Source organism: Tympanuchus pallidicinctus, unplaced genomic scaffold (assembly GCF_026119805.1).
Source record: "Tympanuchus pallidicinctus isolate F22 unplaced genomic scaffold, pur_lepc_1.0 scaffold6, whole genome shotgun sequence".
In the NCBI taxonomy this organism is placed as follows: domain Eukaryota; kingdom Metazoa; phylum Chordata; class Aves; order Galliformes; family Phasianidae; genus Tympanuchus; species Tympanuchus pallidicinctus.
Window position 1 is genome coordinate 7268117 of NW_026294780.1, and position 15556 is coordinate 7283672.

Here is a 15556-nt window from a genome sequence, read left to right on the forward strand (position 1 = left end):
GATATCCACAGCAAAGATCTAGGAAACATGAATGTTTATGCTAAGAAGAAAATAATATTAAATATGAAAGTTGGAGAATTGTAGAATTGTGAAGCAGTTGATTCAAAATGGTGTATTCTTTTGAAGGAACAGTAAATACTGATTGGGATTGTTTCACACTAGGTGTAATAGAGAGGGAAATGACTCAGTCCAGGAGGAAGATACTATGGTTATTGGATCAGTTTGAGAAGGAAATAGGTAGTTCTTCACAAAGCAGTTCATTGTGGACTTCTATATAATAAAGTTATTGTAAAAAGGTCTTAAATTACTCTTAAATTACTTGTGCACTTTCACCATCTAATGAGCAGTTTCTATAAGGCATCTGCTAGTGAATTTTTTTAAACCTAGTGTTTAGCATTCACAAATGTCTCATTTCCTTTTTGTATGGAAGTTGTGATACACATTTAATCTTAAATGTATCTTTCCTACGGGGAAATGTTGGAGAAGTAACAATATGTTTTATCTATTGATAGGCCCCCAAATAAGTCCCCTGGTTGTCTTATACTACATGCTTATTGTTTAAAATATTATTTTTGTTTCAAGAGGATGGAGCAGTAGCCTCTCCTGACATAGGAGATATGTCTCCTGAAGGACCTCAGCCTCCCATGATTCTTTTGCAACAACTTTTAACAGCAGCTACGCAACCATCACCTGTGAAAGCAATATTTGACAAACAAGAACTTGAGGTAGAGTCTTTGTTTTCTGCTAATAAAAAATTTAGTAAATAGTCCTTTCTAATTCAGGTTCCATTTAAAACTTGTTAAGCTATGGTTTTTAAAAAAGAAAAAGTGATACTGAACCTTTTTGTTGAATAACCGTTAAGTTCAGTCTTGCACACACATCCTGTACTGAATATGCTTGTTTTATTTGGACTGGTGTCTTTGTTCTCATTTAGGCTGCTGCTTTAGCAGTATGCCAGTATCTGGCAGTAGAGTCTACTCATCCTTCAACTCCAGTGTTTGAAGACTGTAGCTCTAGTGAGGCTACGACACCCGTGACTGTACAGCACATCCGACCCACGAAAGTGAAAAAACGCAAACAATCTCCAATTCCACCTCTCCCCATTGTAGTACAACTTATGGAAATGGGATTTCCTAGGAAAAACATTGAATTTGCACTAAAATCTCTGTCTGGAACCTCTGGAAGTGCTTCTGGATTACCAGGTATTTTGTTCAGGTGACATAGAGAGAATGAAATTTTGCAGATTAAAATGCTATGTAAAATGGATCAACTTGATTGCTATTCTAAGAATGCTAGAGAATGCCTCAGTAAGAATGTGCTTGTTTTATGTGTTAGGAGTGGAAGCTCTCGTTGGCTGGTTGTTAGATCACCCTGATGTTCAGATTACTGATCTCTCTGATGCTGACACTGTCTCTGATGAGTATTCAGATGAAGAAATAACAGAGGAGGTGGAAGAGGCTGAAGCTGCTTGTCCCGTGGTAAATATCATTTTCATAAAAGCTAAGTCATGCTAACTGACTGCACGTTTTGTAATTCTTTTCTCTCGTACTTGGTTGGAGTTCAGAAACATTGTGCTTCTACAGGCTTTCAAGACCATGTTGGCCATGTGCTTCTAGGAGATAGTGTAAATTAATTCAGGAATAATCTGTAAATATTTATGTAAGAGAAACACAGAAGGAGGGAGTGGAATTGCAAGTGTTTCTTTCACTATGGGTAACTGTATGTATATCTGATAGTTCTCAGTTTTATGTAATCTGGTCTGTGCAATGGAGGAATATTTGTCAAGGACTTATTTTTGTTTATTTTTTTAACTTCCTTTGGCTGAAAAATAAAAAGTGAAACTTGCTGGTTCCAAAGTGTGACTAAAGAATTAATGAATGAAAGGCAAAAAGATACCAATAAAATAACATACTTTTTCTTCACGAGGGCATTTTTCAGACATTGGCCATTAAATAGCTTCCATGACAGAAAGATAGAGATGTCTTTTTCACCCACTGTTATCTTTTTTCCTGTGCAAACACACAGCCTAAGGAATGTAAAATGAGTGTATGTATACGAGCCTAAGTAGATTACTCACAATTCCTCTCTGCACTAGTTTTCTTTGGTAGGCAGATCTCACACAAGCAATGTATAGATTGTTTCACACATTCTGAAAATCTGCAGCTATATTCTTTGGCAAGTTGTTCTGGAAACTAAGCTTTAAAGTAGAACATGAATGGTAGCCCTGAAGAGGGTTGATTTGAAGATTTTTCTTGTTCTGGCTTTATCTCTTGATTATTATATATATATTTTTTTGTTGTTGGTTTGTCTTAATTTTTCTGCTATTTATTTGAATTGATAGCAAACAGATTTTGTGACTGATACACGTTTGTGTTGGATTTTTTTTTCAGTCCAGTGGTGCTGTTGTAACAGAGAGCCAGACATACAAGAAACGAGCTGATTTCCTGAGTAATGATGATTATGCTGTATATGTGAGAGAGAATATTCAGGTAAGCATGGAGATGAAAGCTGTAGGGAAAACTTAATCCTTTTTTTAATCACTGCAGAGCTACGGCATTTTGTTGTTCTTTTTTTGTAGGTGGGGATGATGGTTAGGTGCTGCAGAACCTATGAGGAAGTTTGTGAAGGAGATGTAGGCAAAGTTATTAAACTGGATCGAGATGGATTGCATGACCTCAATGTACAGTGTGATTGGCAGCAAAAGGGTGGTACTTACTGGGTCAGATATATCCACGTTGAGCTTTTAGGTAAGATCACTGTTAACTTCTTTTTATCAAAAAACTGGCATGCTATACAAAGGGAGATTGGTTTTGGAGGGTGGAAAGAACACTTATCTTGTATTTATTCTTGCTACTGCTAGGTTTCCCACCACAGAGTTCTGCCTCTCATATCAAGATAGGTGACAAAGTGCGAGTGAAAACCTCGGTTACTACGCCCAAATACAAATGGGGATCAGTGACTCACCGAAGTGTGGGAGTTGTCAAAGGTAATGTGTGTGCAAAATGGGTCATGGGTAATAAAACTGGAAACCACAGAGACTTTCTGCAGTGTTTAAGGAGAGAATTTTGTAGACATGCACTAATGTGGGATGTTGCTTGATGATGAGACAACAGAATATATTTGATGTCAGTGATAAATTCAGAGATGCATACTCTGTGAATGCCCCTTTTTGAGCTCTTCTTGAGATCTTTAAGAATCTGCAGCTTCCTGCACATTCCTAATTCTATTTGTATTTTGTCTGGATGAGCCACAAATGTAATTAGTATCTAAAAAGTTTATGCGACTTGAAGACTTCGTATCAAAGTGCATAATGCTAATGGCAGCCTGTAAGTGAAATAGAAATTATCCATTGGGCCTCAGTAATTTTTTTAAGAGATTTTGGTCATTCTATTTGTGTTTAGAAGAACTCTCTTCCTTTGGAATTCAGTCAGGAAATTTAAATACATTTTTTCTGTATTCTGTTTAAATATATATTCTATTTATATCATATATATTAAGTAACTATATGTAGCTAAAGATTTTTTTGTATATTATATGTATTTATATAAACAAATAAAAGTTTTTTCTTGCCTTTTTTCTTTCTCTCTGCCCTTACCCAGGGTGTCTGATCAAGTCAATATATAGCTCCATTAAAATAAGATTCCTTATGAAAGTAACTTTTTTTTTTAAACTGTTGACTGTGGTGCTGGACACTTTCTGTTTGATTTCAGAGTGATTTCTAACACATAGTATTTTCTGTATGCTTTTACAACAGCTTTTAGTGCCAATGGAAAAGATGTTATTGTAGACTTCCCTCAGCAATCTCACTGGACTGGCTTATTGTCAGAAATGGAACTGGTCCCCAGCATTCATCCTGGAGTAACGTGAGTGATGAATTAGTCTATATATGTTATTCATTGGCCTTACTACCTTGATTTTATTATCTTGACTGATGGCACAATTAACTTCTACAATGAAAACTGCTCAAAGTTTATATACTTTTTGTTCTTTCGTGAAATCAGGTGTGATGGCTGTCAGATGTTTCCTATCAATGGGCCTAGGTTCAAATGCAGAAACTGTGATGATTTTGACTTTTGTGAAACATGTTTTAAAACCAGGAAGCATAACACCCGGCATACTTTTGGCAGAATAAATGAACCAGGTAAGTTTCAGAATCCAAGTGTTTCATAGATACATTTAAAATACAATGAATACAATGTTTTAAAATAGCAGTTTTGAATTATAGCTTCTTATCATAATAAATGTGTTTATACAGCAGAATGTTTTTAACATATCACAGTGATGTTACAACTGCACATGCTGAACTATACCAAAATGTCAATGATAAAGCATTCTTTGTAGTGTTAAATAAGCTAAAAAAATATGGCTGCATGGCAATAACTCTGTCAGAACTGAAGAGAAAAATAGTAGAATCAGCCTTTTCAGTTTAAACATAGGTGACAGGACAACAGGTGCAACCCTGAAATACCTAACATTCATTCTTTTACTCTGTAACAGAAGCTATAAACATTAGTGCAAGGGACATAAAGTAAATTTTTGCAGGGAAGAAAAATATGGCTCACTAACCTTTAACCTTCCTTATTCCTTAATAACCTTCAGAATCTTTTTTGAGTGGTTAAGATAGCTATGTCTATTGTCCTATAAGGGATTTCTGTTGAGAGTTGGCTATATAGTTTTCTGGACACCAGCAGAGAACATGAATTCATATGTTGTGGGCCTGTTTTTGCAACTGTATGTATGCATGGCCATAAATTTTGATTTATATTTCAAAATGACGGAATATCTTTATGATTTTAGTAATCACTCTTAGTAATTCCTAAAGATATTATACTAATTTTCCATGATTTTGTAATACTTATTTATTTTTTTTTACTGAATCATGCTTGGTTTACAAATCAATCATAAGAACAAAAAATATGACAACACAACCACAGATGACAGGCATGAAAATGTGTATTCAAATGAAGTACTTGCATCTCGTTTTAAAAAGCAATCAATTTCAAGCTCAGCTGGCATTCTTACATTTTCTACCTTGACACTATAAGTCTGAAGTCTTTGATTTCTTCCATTTCCTTTCACATTGTTATGGGTTTAATAAAACAAATCTTCTTTCATTTAACAATGCAGGTCAGTCTCCTGTGTTCTGTGGGCGTTCTGGAAAACAGCTGAAGAGACGACATAGTAGCCAGAGGGGAATGTTACTGGATGATTGGTCAAGGATAGTGAAGAATCTGAATGTCTCTTCCTCTGTGAATCAGGCTTCACGTCTTATTGATGGCAGTGAGCAGTGCTGGCAGTCTTCTGGCTCACAAGGAAAGGTAACCTGAAATTGTAACGTCTTTATTTTGGCATATCTTTTCATAGGGGTAACTACTTACCTCACTTTGCTAATGTTTTTGTTATTTCAAGTAAGAGAGTAAGTAATAAAAACAGGCATCTGAAGTACAACTGTGTTTCTTCATAATAAATGTCTATTTTTTAATCTATGCATCGTCATTATTTCTTGGAAATTGTAAGGAAAACTTATGATAATTCATTATTTTTTTTGGAACACGGGGTGATCATTTTATTCTGTGGTTGGCCATAGGCAATTTCAACAGCCTGTTCAGTGTAGTAACTGATGACAATTCTTAGCAATCATTGTGTATGTTTTACTCAAGTGAGTTTGTTGTTCTTATTAAATAAAAGTGTTTCTGACTATTTCTCTCTTGTTCTCCTTCATCTCTTCTTACTGGCCCATAGAACTGCTTGGTGGCCGGTGTAGGCACTGGGATTTGCAGCTAGGCTTCTCTCCAGTGTGTTTTGGTGCTCTCTTAGTAGCTATGCTGAAAATATCCCCAAGTATCCTTCCTTCAGGTTGTGGGTTCTCACTAACCAGTCAGATTTACATTGTGTTCCATTGTTTTGACCCTTAAGAGCAGTGTGCTTTCTCAGTCTTCTCAGCAGTGTTGCTCTTGAATGAAATCAATTACTTGCTGCTGATGTTTCTTTTGTATTAAGAGCTAGACTGGCCAGATTTCCACCCTTGTAGATGTTTTTTATACTACCTAAGAATGTTTTTCATTCTTTGTTGAAAAACAGTATGTGTATTCTTATTAATCATAAAATGGTCCTAAGAATGCTATCTGAAAATGAAATTATTTCTTTCCGTAGCACTGGATACGCTTGGAGATTTTTCCAGATGTTCTTGTTCACAGACTAAAGATGGTAGTGGATCCTGCAGACAGCAGCTACATGCCCTCTTTAGTCGTGGTTTCAGGTATGTGAATGTTCTCTGAGAAGCTTGAAAAATACTTTCTTTTTAATGCCCAGCAGCATCTATTTATGTAGTTTCGTTTAATATCTATTTATCTATTTAATATGTGTAGTGTCTGTTCCCGACACAAATTGTGTTTCACTGTGTCTTTCTTTCAATGCTTTTTTCACTAGGAGGCAGTTCCTTAAATAACCTTATAGAGCTGAAGACAATCAACATAAATCCTACAGACACCACAGTGCCTCTTCTCAGTGATTGTACAGAAGTAAGTGAAGCTTCTGTAAGGAGAATTACTTTTGTATGTAAACTGAAAATTATTTTGTTGCAACAGATGGATCAAAAGCACTATTGTGATTATTAAAGCGTGGTATCTTGCTTTTCCTGCATATTAGAAGCATTTCTGGCAGTTGTAAATTTAATTATCCTGATGAGTTTTACTGTAAATCGCAGAGCAACTCTATAATATCTTTTAGCAGTCAATATATTTTAGTTTTTGTTTCTGATGTAATTCAATACACCTTTGAGCCAAGGTGGCATTCCAGTAAACATAAATCTGGGGTTCATTTTAGTGGGTGAAAAAGCTCATTTCAGATAGTAATTCTGAATGTTTTCAGTAACAGCAAGAAGGAATATGTACTGAATTTTCAGGAGATGTAAAGTGAAATCGTTCTCAAATTTATGAGGCCAAATGTTTATCTTAAAGTATACAGTTCTGAAAAGCAAAATATTGGAAGTTGCTGATTAATTTTGTTACGGTGATGAAGTCGAGCAAAAGCTGAGGATCTTTCCTGTCTATTGTGAACATGCAGAGAACCCAAAAGATGGTGATCAAGTTTTTTCTTCTTAGTATCACAGGTATATTGAGATTGCAATCAAGCAGTGCAGAAGCTCTGGAATCGATTGCAAAATACATGGCCTCAGCATACTGGGACGTATACGTGCAGAGGATGAGGATTTGGCAGCAGTCCCTTTCCTTGCCTCTGATAATGAGGAAGAGGATGATGACAAAGCTAATACTGGGAGGTAGGTAACTGCAGGTGGAAAAAAGTTGGCAAAGAGACTTAGTTCCTATATATTCTATTCAGAAGATTAATTGTGAGGAGTGCAACTTAATTAGATTGAATGTAAAGAGAAATATACGTGTCACAACTGTAGGTAGCTCATTTGTTGATAAATACTTGAAAATTACCAACTGGTAAGTTGGTAGCATTTTGTACGGTTCCTTTTGATTTCTGAAAATGAAAATTTCCTATGTTCGTACTTAAAATGTAGTGAATATATATATATATATATATTTACCACTGCTCAGGAGAAGATAGATATTTTGTGTAGCTTTATGTTTCTATTTTTCATTGATACCACTCAATTGTGATGACTTCATTTGGACATTGAAACCACTCAGAAATGTAAAATAAGTAGATAAAATAAAAATATGGTTGTGCTATAGTATATAGATTGCTAAACTGACTTTTTTCCCTAAATATACTCAGTCTTGTTAGAAAGAAGGCAGCTGGGCTGGAATCAGCAGCTACAATAAGAACCAAAGTTTTTGTCTGGGGACTGAATGACAAAGATCAGCTGGGAGGACTAAAAGGTTCCAAGGTATGTTTGTGGTTTAAATATTTTTAGTATAAAACACAGGCAGCTAAAAATAAAATATGCAAGCCTCACACAACTCAAATTTAATTGCAATTTAATCAGAATTTTAAAGTTTATTTTATGGCTTTTTGATGTTTAGACATGTGCTGGCTGGAAAACCTGGGGCAAATTTACATTTTGGCTGTTTCCCTGAAATGTAGTATGTTGGTGTTTTTGTTTGTTTGTTTAGCAGGCACTTAATTACTTATTTTACATGATAGCAAACTAATTTTTTTAAAAATCTGTATCACTCTCTATACTTTGTTCTTTTAAAGTTTTTTTGCATGTGTAAAATGTAGATAGCAGTGAACTTTTCTATTACCTGTAAATGGAGCTAGTTCAGTAATAATAAAAAAAATTCAAATTAATGTTGTCTTATTAGTGTAACTTTAAGTGCAATTTGAGAGAAGTTTCAGGCCAGTATGCAACTGCTTATATATAATTTTTTATATGATGCAAGATGGGAGAGATGCTAAAAGCACGAATTTATTCTGTAAATAATATGAATTGTTGCTCCAATCATCCTGACTTCCTTTGACTGAAGTGTTTGTCTCCCTGTAGAAAAGGGAGTTAAATAAGACGGTTAAATTGGAGGTGTGAGGGAAGAAAAAAATAAAATGCATGTATAAATATGAATGAAATCTATGAAGATTAAGTTAAGCTTCTTTAGGTGGAAAAATCATGCTATTATGAACTTCAATACTTTATTTTGAGTTCTTAGTAAGTATTATTATTAAAAGTTACATAAATTGATTAATTAGGATAGTAATTTCAATGCTAGTTTACAAATGTCCTACAAACTTTTTTACTCATATACTGCAGTGAAATAGTCTGTTGTAAATGTTTCAGCTGCTTAAAAATAACTGAATGTTTGCCTCTCTTACAAAAGAGAATAAACCAGGTTTTCATGTGTGTTGATTTAAGACTCTTGTGAAGGGTGCATTGGTGTCTTTTTTAATACATACATAAAATCTGCTTGATTAAAGACTATTTTGTAGTAACGAGGAAAATAGGTTGCATGTGTTGTTTTTTTTCCTTCTCAAATTGGTCTATAATCCTGATTGCTAAAGGATTTTGCTACTGAAAAAATGTACGTGTGTTGTGATTTAACCTGTGTTGGTTAACACTTTCAGTTAGGTTTGTTTTGCTGTTATGCTTTTCTTCAGAACTAAGTTGTTTTTTCCTCAAGAAAATAACTATACTAAAAAGAAAATGATTGTTTTTATCCCATTTCATTTTCTCTCAGAGTTTATATTTATCATGGTTTCTGCATTATATACCTTTTCTTGGTTCCTGTCTTTTTTGTGGTCTGTATTAATGGGTATCTGCAAAGTGTTCAAATAGTATGAGGAGTTTTCATGTATAATATGGTTGGACCGTAGGACTAGATGATCTTGTAGGTCGTTTCCAACCTTGTGATTCTATGATTCTATAATAATAAAAGTGATAACTGTCAGAGTTTTATCACTTCAGAATAGCTCTTTTCTGTAATTTATATAACTGCAAAATATATTGGAATGATTTTTTTCCTCTCTACTCTAGATAAAGGTTCCTTCATTTTCTGAAACCCTGTCTGCATTGAATGTTGTACAAGTGGCTGGAGGATCCAAAAGCCTTTTTGCAGGTAATACAAGTTTAAAGTATGTGTCATTATTTAAGGGCAGAAATAAATTTCCATTTGAGAAATGTTGGCATTACAAACTATTTTTGTTTTTTTTTTTTTCCCCCCCACTTTTAGTGACTGTAGAGGGTAAGGTATATGCTTGTGGAGAAGCCACAAATGGAAGGTTGGGTTTAGGAATATCCAGTGGAACTGTGCCTATTCCCCGCCAGATCACAGCTCTCAGTAACTACGTTGTAAAGAAGGTGGCTGTTCACTCAGGTCTGTTGTTATTCTTACATATATAACTGGAACATTAAGCTTAAAAATAGAAATTGTTTTGTAGTTTCTTTAGTGCTGTAATGCACCAGAATATTTGATTTTTTTAAAGTTATTTTTTAGTAAGTACAGGTTGTTTAATTCTGTGTAAGATACTAAATTCTATGAATTTAGACCATATCTAGTTTCTTAACTACTGGAAAACTTATAGTAGACTCCAAAAGAAGTATTTTCATGTTTTAAATATTGTTAAATAGTGGTTTGTTTGCTGATTTCCTTGCAGCATTGTAAATAGCAAATTAAGTTGTTATTTCTATTTTTAATGTGCCATGAAGCCTATAGTCACAAACATTTTGTTTTAAATTAAAACACATTGAAGCTTTTAAGAACGCAACTAACTGTATCCACTTACGCAACTACATCATAAATACAAAGCAATGTCAAATCTCTGAGATTTTTGCTAGACCTTCTCTACCTGCTTGAACACTTAAATTTGAGTTTATACTTTCAGGTGGCCGGCATGCTATGGCGTTAACTGTAGATGGAAAGATATTTTCGTGGGGTGAAGGAGATGATGGTAAACTTGGTCACTTCAGTCGAATGTAAGGATACCAGTTTTATCTGGCTTGTAGTAAGAGAAGATTTGCTTATAGCTGTGCTGTGACATGCAATACCACTACTGACAATGGCAGAATTTTTAACAGAAATAAAACGTCTGTGTTCTGAAAAGATTTTTTTTTTCAGCAGTGTATGTCAACAGTGCAGCAATTGGTAGCAGTTTCAGTAGAATTCTGTATTGTTTTTTTTTAATGTTACTGATGGAATAATATACTTCTGCAGTTTGAGTTTTCTGTTACTGTTGTGAGTTTTACTGAGCTACCTTGACATGTAAAACTGTATCGATTTTTATATTCCTGAGCACTAACAGCTCCTACTGCAACTCTGCAAGTTTTTTTGTAGCCTGTTCTTTGACCAGAATTCACAAATTTGACATCTAGAAATAAATTCAGTATTTCGGTCTTCCATGTGACAATGGTGAGGAAAAAATTAAATTTGTCAGAATTTTTCTTCATATGTGACATAGAACGAAGTTTTGGAAGAAAAAGAATAGATGTGGCCTGTGGTGAGGGGGGAATCTTTGTTTATCACTCTGGTATATTCCAAAAAGCTGCTCAGAATACATAGAAAGTTACAGTGCCCAACTCAGTGTTTGTAGATGTGACAATAAATAAATATTCCAAATTGTCGTTGTCAAACCTATGAAAAAGAAAGTGCAGTTTAGAGCAGTGTTATTATTTTATTGTTCAAATGTCTTGCATTTTTTGTAACATATTAAAAGAGAAACTTGAAATTCTTGCTGTAGGCATTTCATGGGAGAATTTTATAGTGTTTCGCAGAAGCCATGTATATGTTTATAAAACATTAATAGTGACTCTTATACAATCTTATGCAACAGTATTAGCAAAAGTACACTGAAATACATTAAGATATGTTTAACTGGTATAAATTTAAAACTCGTGGTGATAATAAGGAATTAATATTGGAATCACGAGTTACATGTTATTTACCTTTAGATTACCGTTAATTTTAAGTACAAAAATTTTTGAATTGTAGAACTTAATGTACTGTACAACTCTTCAAAAAATGATGATATGTTGTTTATTTACTCTCTTTAGGAATTGTGATAAACCCAGACTGATAGAAGCACTGAAAACCAAACGTATCCGTGATATTGCTTGTGGCAGCTCCCACAGTGCTGCCATTACCTCTAGTGGTGAACTGTATACATGGGGTCTTGGAGAATATGGAAGGTTAGGACATGGAGATAATACTACACAGCTGAAGCCGAAGATGGTAAAATAATGTTTCTCATCTCTGATGAAATGTGAATGTGCTCATTTAGTAAATTGTAAAATAAAGGTAAAGCAAATCCAAAACCATAAATGCAGTACGATAACATTGTTTTGGAGTGATCTGATTGGGCTTTGGTACACCTACCTCTGATGTGCTAAGTATTTCAGGAGGGCTGAAAAGATGCAGTCTCTCTTGCATTCAGAGCAGCTAGTGCTGTTTTGAAATACTGTTTTGAACTTACATGTCATGCATCTGTTCTGACACATAGCTGTCACTGAGCAGTGTTAGATCTTGAGTGAGCAGGACTTGATAACCTGGACGTCAAGTGTAACAGCTTGAAAATGTTTGTAAAGTTTTAAAAACATAATTAATGTATTTGAAACATCTCTTTCTCTCTTTTGCAGGTTAAAGTGCTCCTTGGACACAGAGTAATTCAGGTTGCTTGTGGAAGCAGAGATGCTCAGACTCTTGCTTTGACAGATGAAGGTAGGAATATCTTTTTCCAGAAGCTTTCTGGCACGTGGGAATACTGTGATCATTGTTTGACCTACAGTTTGGTGTTTGTTAGGTTTGGTGTTTTCTTGGGGTGATGGTGATTTTGGAAAACTGGGCCGAGGAGGAAGTGAAGGATGCAACATTCCTCAGAACATTGAAAGACTAAATGGCCAAGGCGTTTGTCAGATTGAGTGTGGTGCACAGTTCTCGTTGGCATTGACCAAGTCAGGAGTGGTATGGACCTGGTATGTGAAATTTGCCAGAAAATATTAATAAAGCAATTGCTAAGTATGTGTTGTATTTACTGCTATTTGATTGCCTTAACCCCATCTGTACTTCATCTGTGTGATGACTTTGTCTTTTAAATAGGAAGCTCTTTGAGAAAAGCTGTGATCTGTTCAGTTGCTCACTGTGTCTTGTATACTGTGCCTACATACTGAATTATGTGCTGTACTCTGCTAGAATTCCTGAGTCTCACTGAACATTTTCTCTCTTGAGAGTAATGAAGTACGCAAAAGAATGTTAAATTAAGACTTTGGAGCAGAGTTGGGAAAAAAAGAGAACATGGGAATCATAGCCTGCAGTTAAAACAGAGATTGGTAGAGTCAGGAAGTAACAAGAACGAAGAGTTACAAGAGTAAGCAAGTGCAGAACAGATTGCCTTGAAAACATGCAGGACACTGCAGAGTTCAATGCTGCTGGGAAAGCCACGGAGTTATCAATAGAGACTTTTTTATTTTTCCTCTTTGTTTGTTTCTACTTTTGTTTTGAGCACAAGCCTTGCTTTTTAAGTTTATAAATCTTTCTGTAAAATTTGTCAATTTCTGTAATGCAAATCAATTTCAGATCTCTACAGCTCAAGGTCTTACCCCATCTTTGAATATAAACTGACCTGTTTGGCACATATAAAACCTAGGATGATGTAAAATTTGTTTTGTTGTTGTTACATAATTTGTCAGCAACTGATGAATAATATAGAGAAATCCACAAAACTTATATTTTTAAAAGTTACTTCTCTTATTAAAAGGGAGAAAAGCTTTTAGTAGTTCTCATTCATCGTTGGCCACTAGAAACTAGATTTGTCTCTCTTTCGCCTCTGAGTTCTTGTGGTGATGAAAGGAGTAAGAGGAAGGGGAATTTGGCAGTCTTCAAGAATGTTTTGCAAAATTCTTGCATAATTTCACGACATTACAGGATGGCAAGGAGATTTTATTTTTTTCTTCTGTTTCACCTGTGCACATCTGCACCTTATGACTGAGATGCTTCTTAAGTTTTATCTTAACAAATTCGTACTGATTTGAGAGAAAAGCTGTAACTTCTGTATTACATCTTTAGGTAGCCAGTGGTACTATATGACACATTCACTTCCAGCATGAACTATTTTTTTTAGAAATTGGTTCTGGTGAGCTGCAGAGATGAGTAAATGGTTACTAAAACACAAGGAAGAAATATTGATCTTTTTCCTCTTCATTCACAGGCATTTTAAGCTGTCTACATTAGTTTTTCCTCTATGGTATATTTTTAGTGTGCTTTGTTTTCTTTATGACAATTTTATAAGATTAGATTATGATAAATTGAGAACCTATACTGAGGCTTGCAACAGTTTGAAGAAGCTCAATTCTGTATACACAGTAGTTCTCGTATTTTTTTTCAAGTGAGTGAACTTGGTAAATAATCTGTTATTTTTAGGTTTATCCTTATTACTATAAGTAGGTCCAAAAAGTATAACAATCAGTTTTGTAGGTGTTTATAATTTCAGTGTATCTGCAGCAGGTGAAATTCCATATAACTGCAGGTGTATGAAAAGTCATAAATGATGCCTGTTCTAGACTGAGGTGAAATGTAGTGGGGTCATGGAATTGCAGTTATCCTTTGTTTATTCAATTTTGAATAGTGTGAGCACTATAATTGTCCTGAATTTTGCTTTTATTTTTGTGTCTGTTTTAGGGGTAAGGGAGATTACTTCAGGCTGGGCCATGGCACTGATGTACATGTGCGAAAGCCTCAAGTAGTGGAGGGTCTGAGGGGCAAAAAGATCGTGCATGTGGCAGTAGGTGCCCTCCACTGTCTAGCAGTTACTGACACTGGACAGGTATGTTACTTATCACCTTCCTTTCCCCTGTTTCCTCCATCCATAAAGAAACAAAATCTGGAGTAATTACTATGAAATTGATTCTTTCAATTTAGTTGTTCACTTTGAACATTGTATAATTGATCAGCTGATGATTTATAAATCTACAGTGATTTAGGAATCACCTAATAAAGGGTTACCTTGTTTTTTTAACATATGACAACACTTGCATTATTTAAAAATAAAGTAATAAGTTCTATAAAATATTCTGGATTATTAATACAGATCGCTCAGCTTTTTCTGTAGAGTTGTAAGGAAAAGAAATGAGACAATCATTGAGGTGAATTAATGAACTGAAATGTCTTCTGGCAGGTTTACGCTTGGGGTGACAATGACCATGGGCAACAAGGGAATGGAACTACTACAGTCAATAGAAAGCCCACTCTTGTCCAAGGCTTGGAAGGCCAGAAAATCACCCGGGTTGCTTGTGGATCTTCCCACAGTGTAGCATGGACAACAGTGGATGTAGCTACACCATCTGTTCACGAGCCAGTACTTTTTCAGACAGCGAGGGACCCTTTAGGTGCTTCTTATCTTGGTTGGTAGACATCATCTTATGCTTTTTTTTTAATGCCAGAGTAGAGTTAGGTGTGCGCGTAGTTTGGCAGTTGATAGAAGAGTACAAAAAGAGCACTGTCTAAAGAAAACTAAAAGTCAGCAAAGAAGCAAAAGATCAAAAAGCATCCAATATGAGGAACACCCCCATCTAAATAAAAAAAAAGCCTCTTCCTGAAAATGGGGATTTATAAAGGGCTTGTTCAAAAGTAAAGTGTAACATACTTGATCGAATACTGCAAAGTCTTTGTCTTTTAATGTAGAGTATAGCTTTGTAGACATGGTAAATGGATGCTACTGTAACACTGGCCTTGTTACATGTCATCTCTTTGCTGTAGTTTTTACACTACTGCTATTATTTGTTCTGAAGTAAGCGACTAAGAATACTGAGAAAAGACAAAGAAGTTTTGTATTAAGCATAAAAGATCCAAACATCTTGCTAATTGCTTTCTTTGAAAACTGAGTAAAGAGAGTAAGAACTATATATATAGAATATTTATTTAGTATTTTTAGGATACCTAATTAATATTAATGTTGTTTGTAAAATTTCTGTTTAAGTAAAATTTGTTTTAAATGCCAATCACTAAAATATTTATATGTTATCCCATTCTTCATGAATAAGTGAAAAGGTAGAACACTGTTTTATGAAGGCATTTGCTGAAAAAGCTTCAGTATTGATTCCAGTATTGTAACTGTAGAACTGCAGTTTAAAAATGTCCTTTAGGCTTAGATTTACAGCCACTTTATT

General features: G+C 34.8%; 1 protein-coding gene across 4 annotated transcripts in view; it reads left to right on the forward strand.

Annotated features, from left to right (window-relative positions):
* HERC2 (HECT and RLD domain containing E3 ubiquitin protein ligase 2) overlaps nucleotides 1–15556 on the forward strand; it is a 102328-nt gene that overhangs the window by 53197 nt on the left and 33575 nt on the right. For all 4 annotated transcript variants that reach the window (XM_052664796.1, XM_052664795.1, XM_052664798.1 and 1 more), the window contains exons 45-65: nucleotides 583–725; nucleotides 935–1202; nucleotides 1336–1478; nucleotides 2391–2489; nucleotides 2579–2747; nucleotides 2861–2986; nucleotides 3755–3863; nucleotides 4002–4141; nucleotides 5128–5318; nucleotides 6154–6259; nucleotides 6430–6521; nucleotides 7104–7279; nucleotides 7747–7858; nucleotides 9437–9518; nucleotides 9633–9776; nucleotides 10285–10375; nucleotides 11450–11627; nucleotides 12032–12113; nucleotides 12196–12367; nucleotides 14070–14214; nucleotides 14566–14791. In XM_052664796.1, coding sequence (XP_052520756.1) covers nucleotides 583–725; nucleotides 935–1202; nucleotides 1336–1478; nucleotides 2391–2489; nucleotides 2579–2747; nucleotides 2861–2986; nucleotides 3755–3863; nucleotides 4002–4141; nucleotides 5128–5318; nucleotides 6154–6259; nucleotides 6430–6521; nucleotides 7104–7279; nucleotides 7747–7858; nucleotides 9437–9518; nucleotides 9633–9776; nucleotides 10285–10375; nucleotides 11450–11627; nucleotides 12032–12113; nucleotides 12196–12367; nucleotides 14070–14214; nucleotides 14566–14791 — 2994 coding nt within the window. The remainder of the gene's footprint in view (nucleotides 1–582; nucleotides 726–934; nucleotides 1203–1335; nucleotides 1479–2390; nucleotides 2490–2578; nucleotides 2748–2860; nucleotides 2987–3754; nucleotides 3864–4001; nucleotides 4142–5127; nucleotides 5319–6153; nucleotides 6260–6429; nucleotides 6522–7103; nucleotides 7280–7746; nucleotides 7859–9436; nucleotides 9519–9632; nucleotides 9777–10284; nucleotides 10376–11449; nucleotides 11628–12031; nucleotides 12114–12195; nucleotides 12368–14069; nucleotides 14215–14565; nucleotides 14792–15556) is intronic.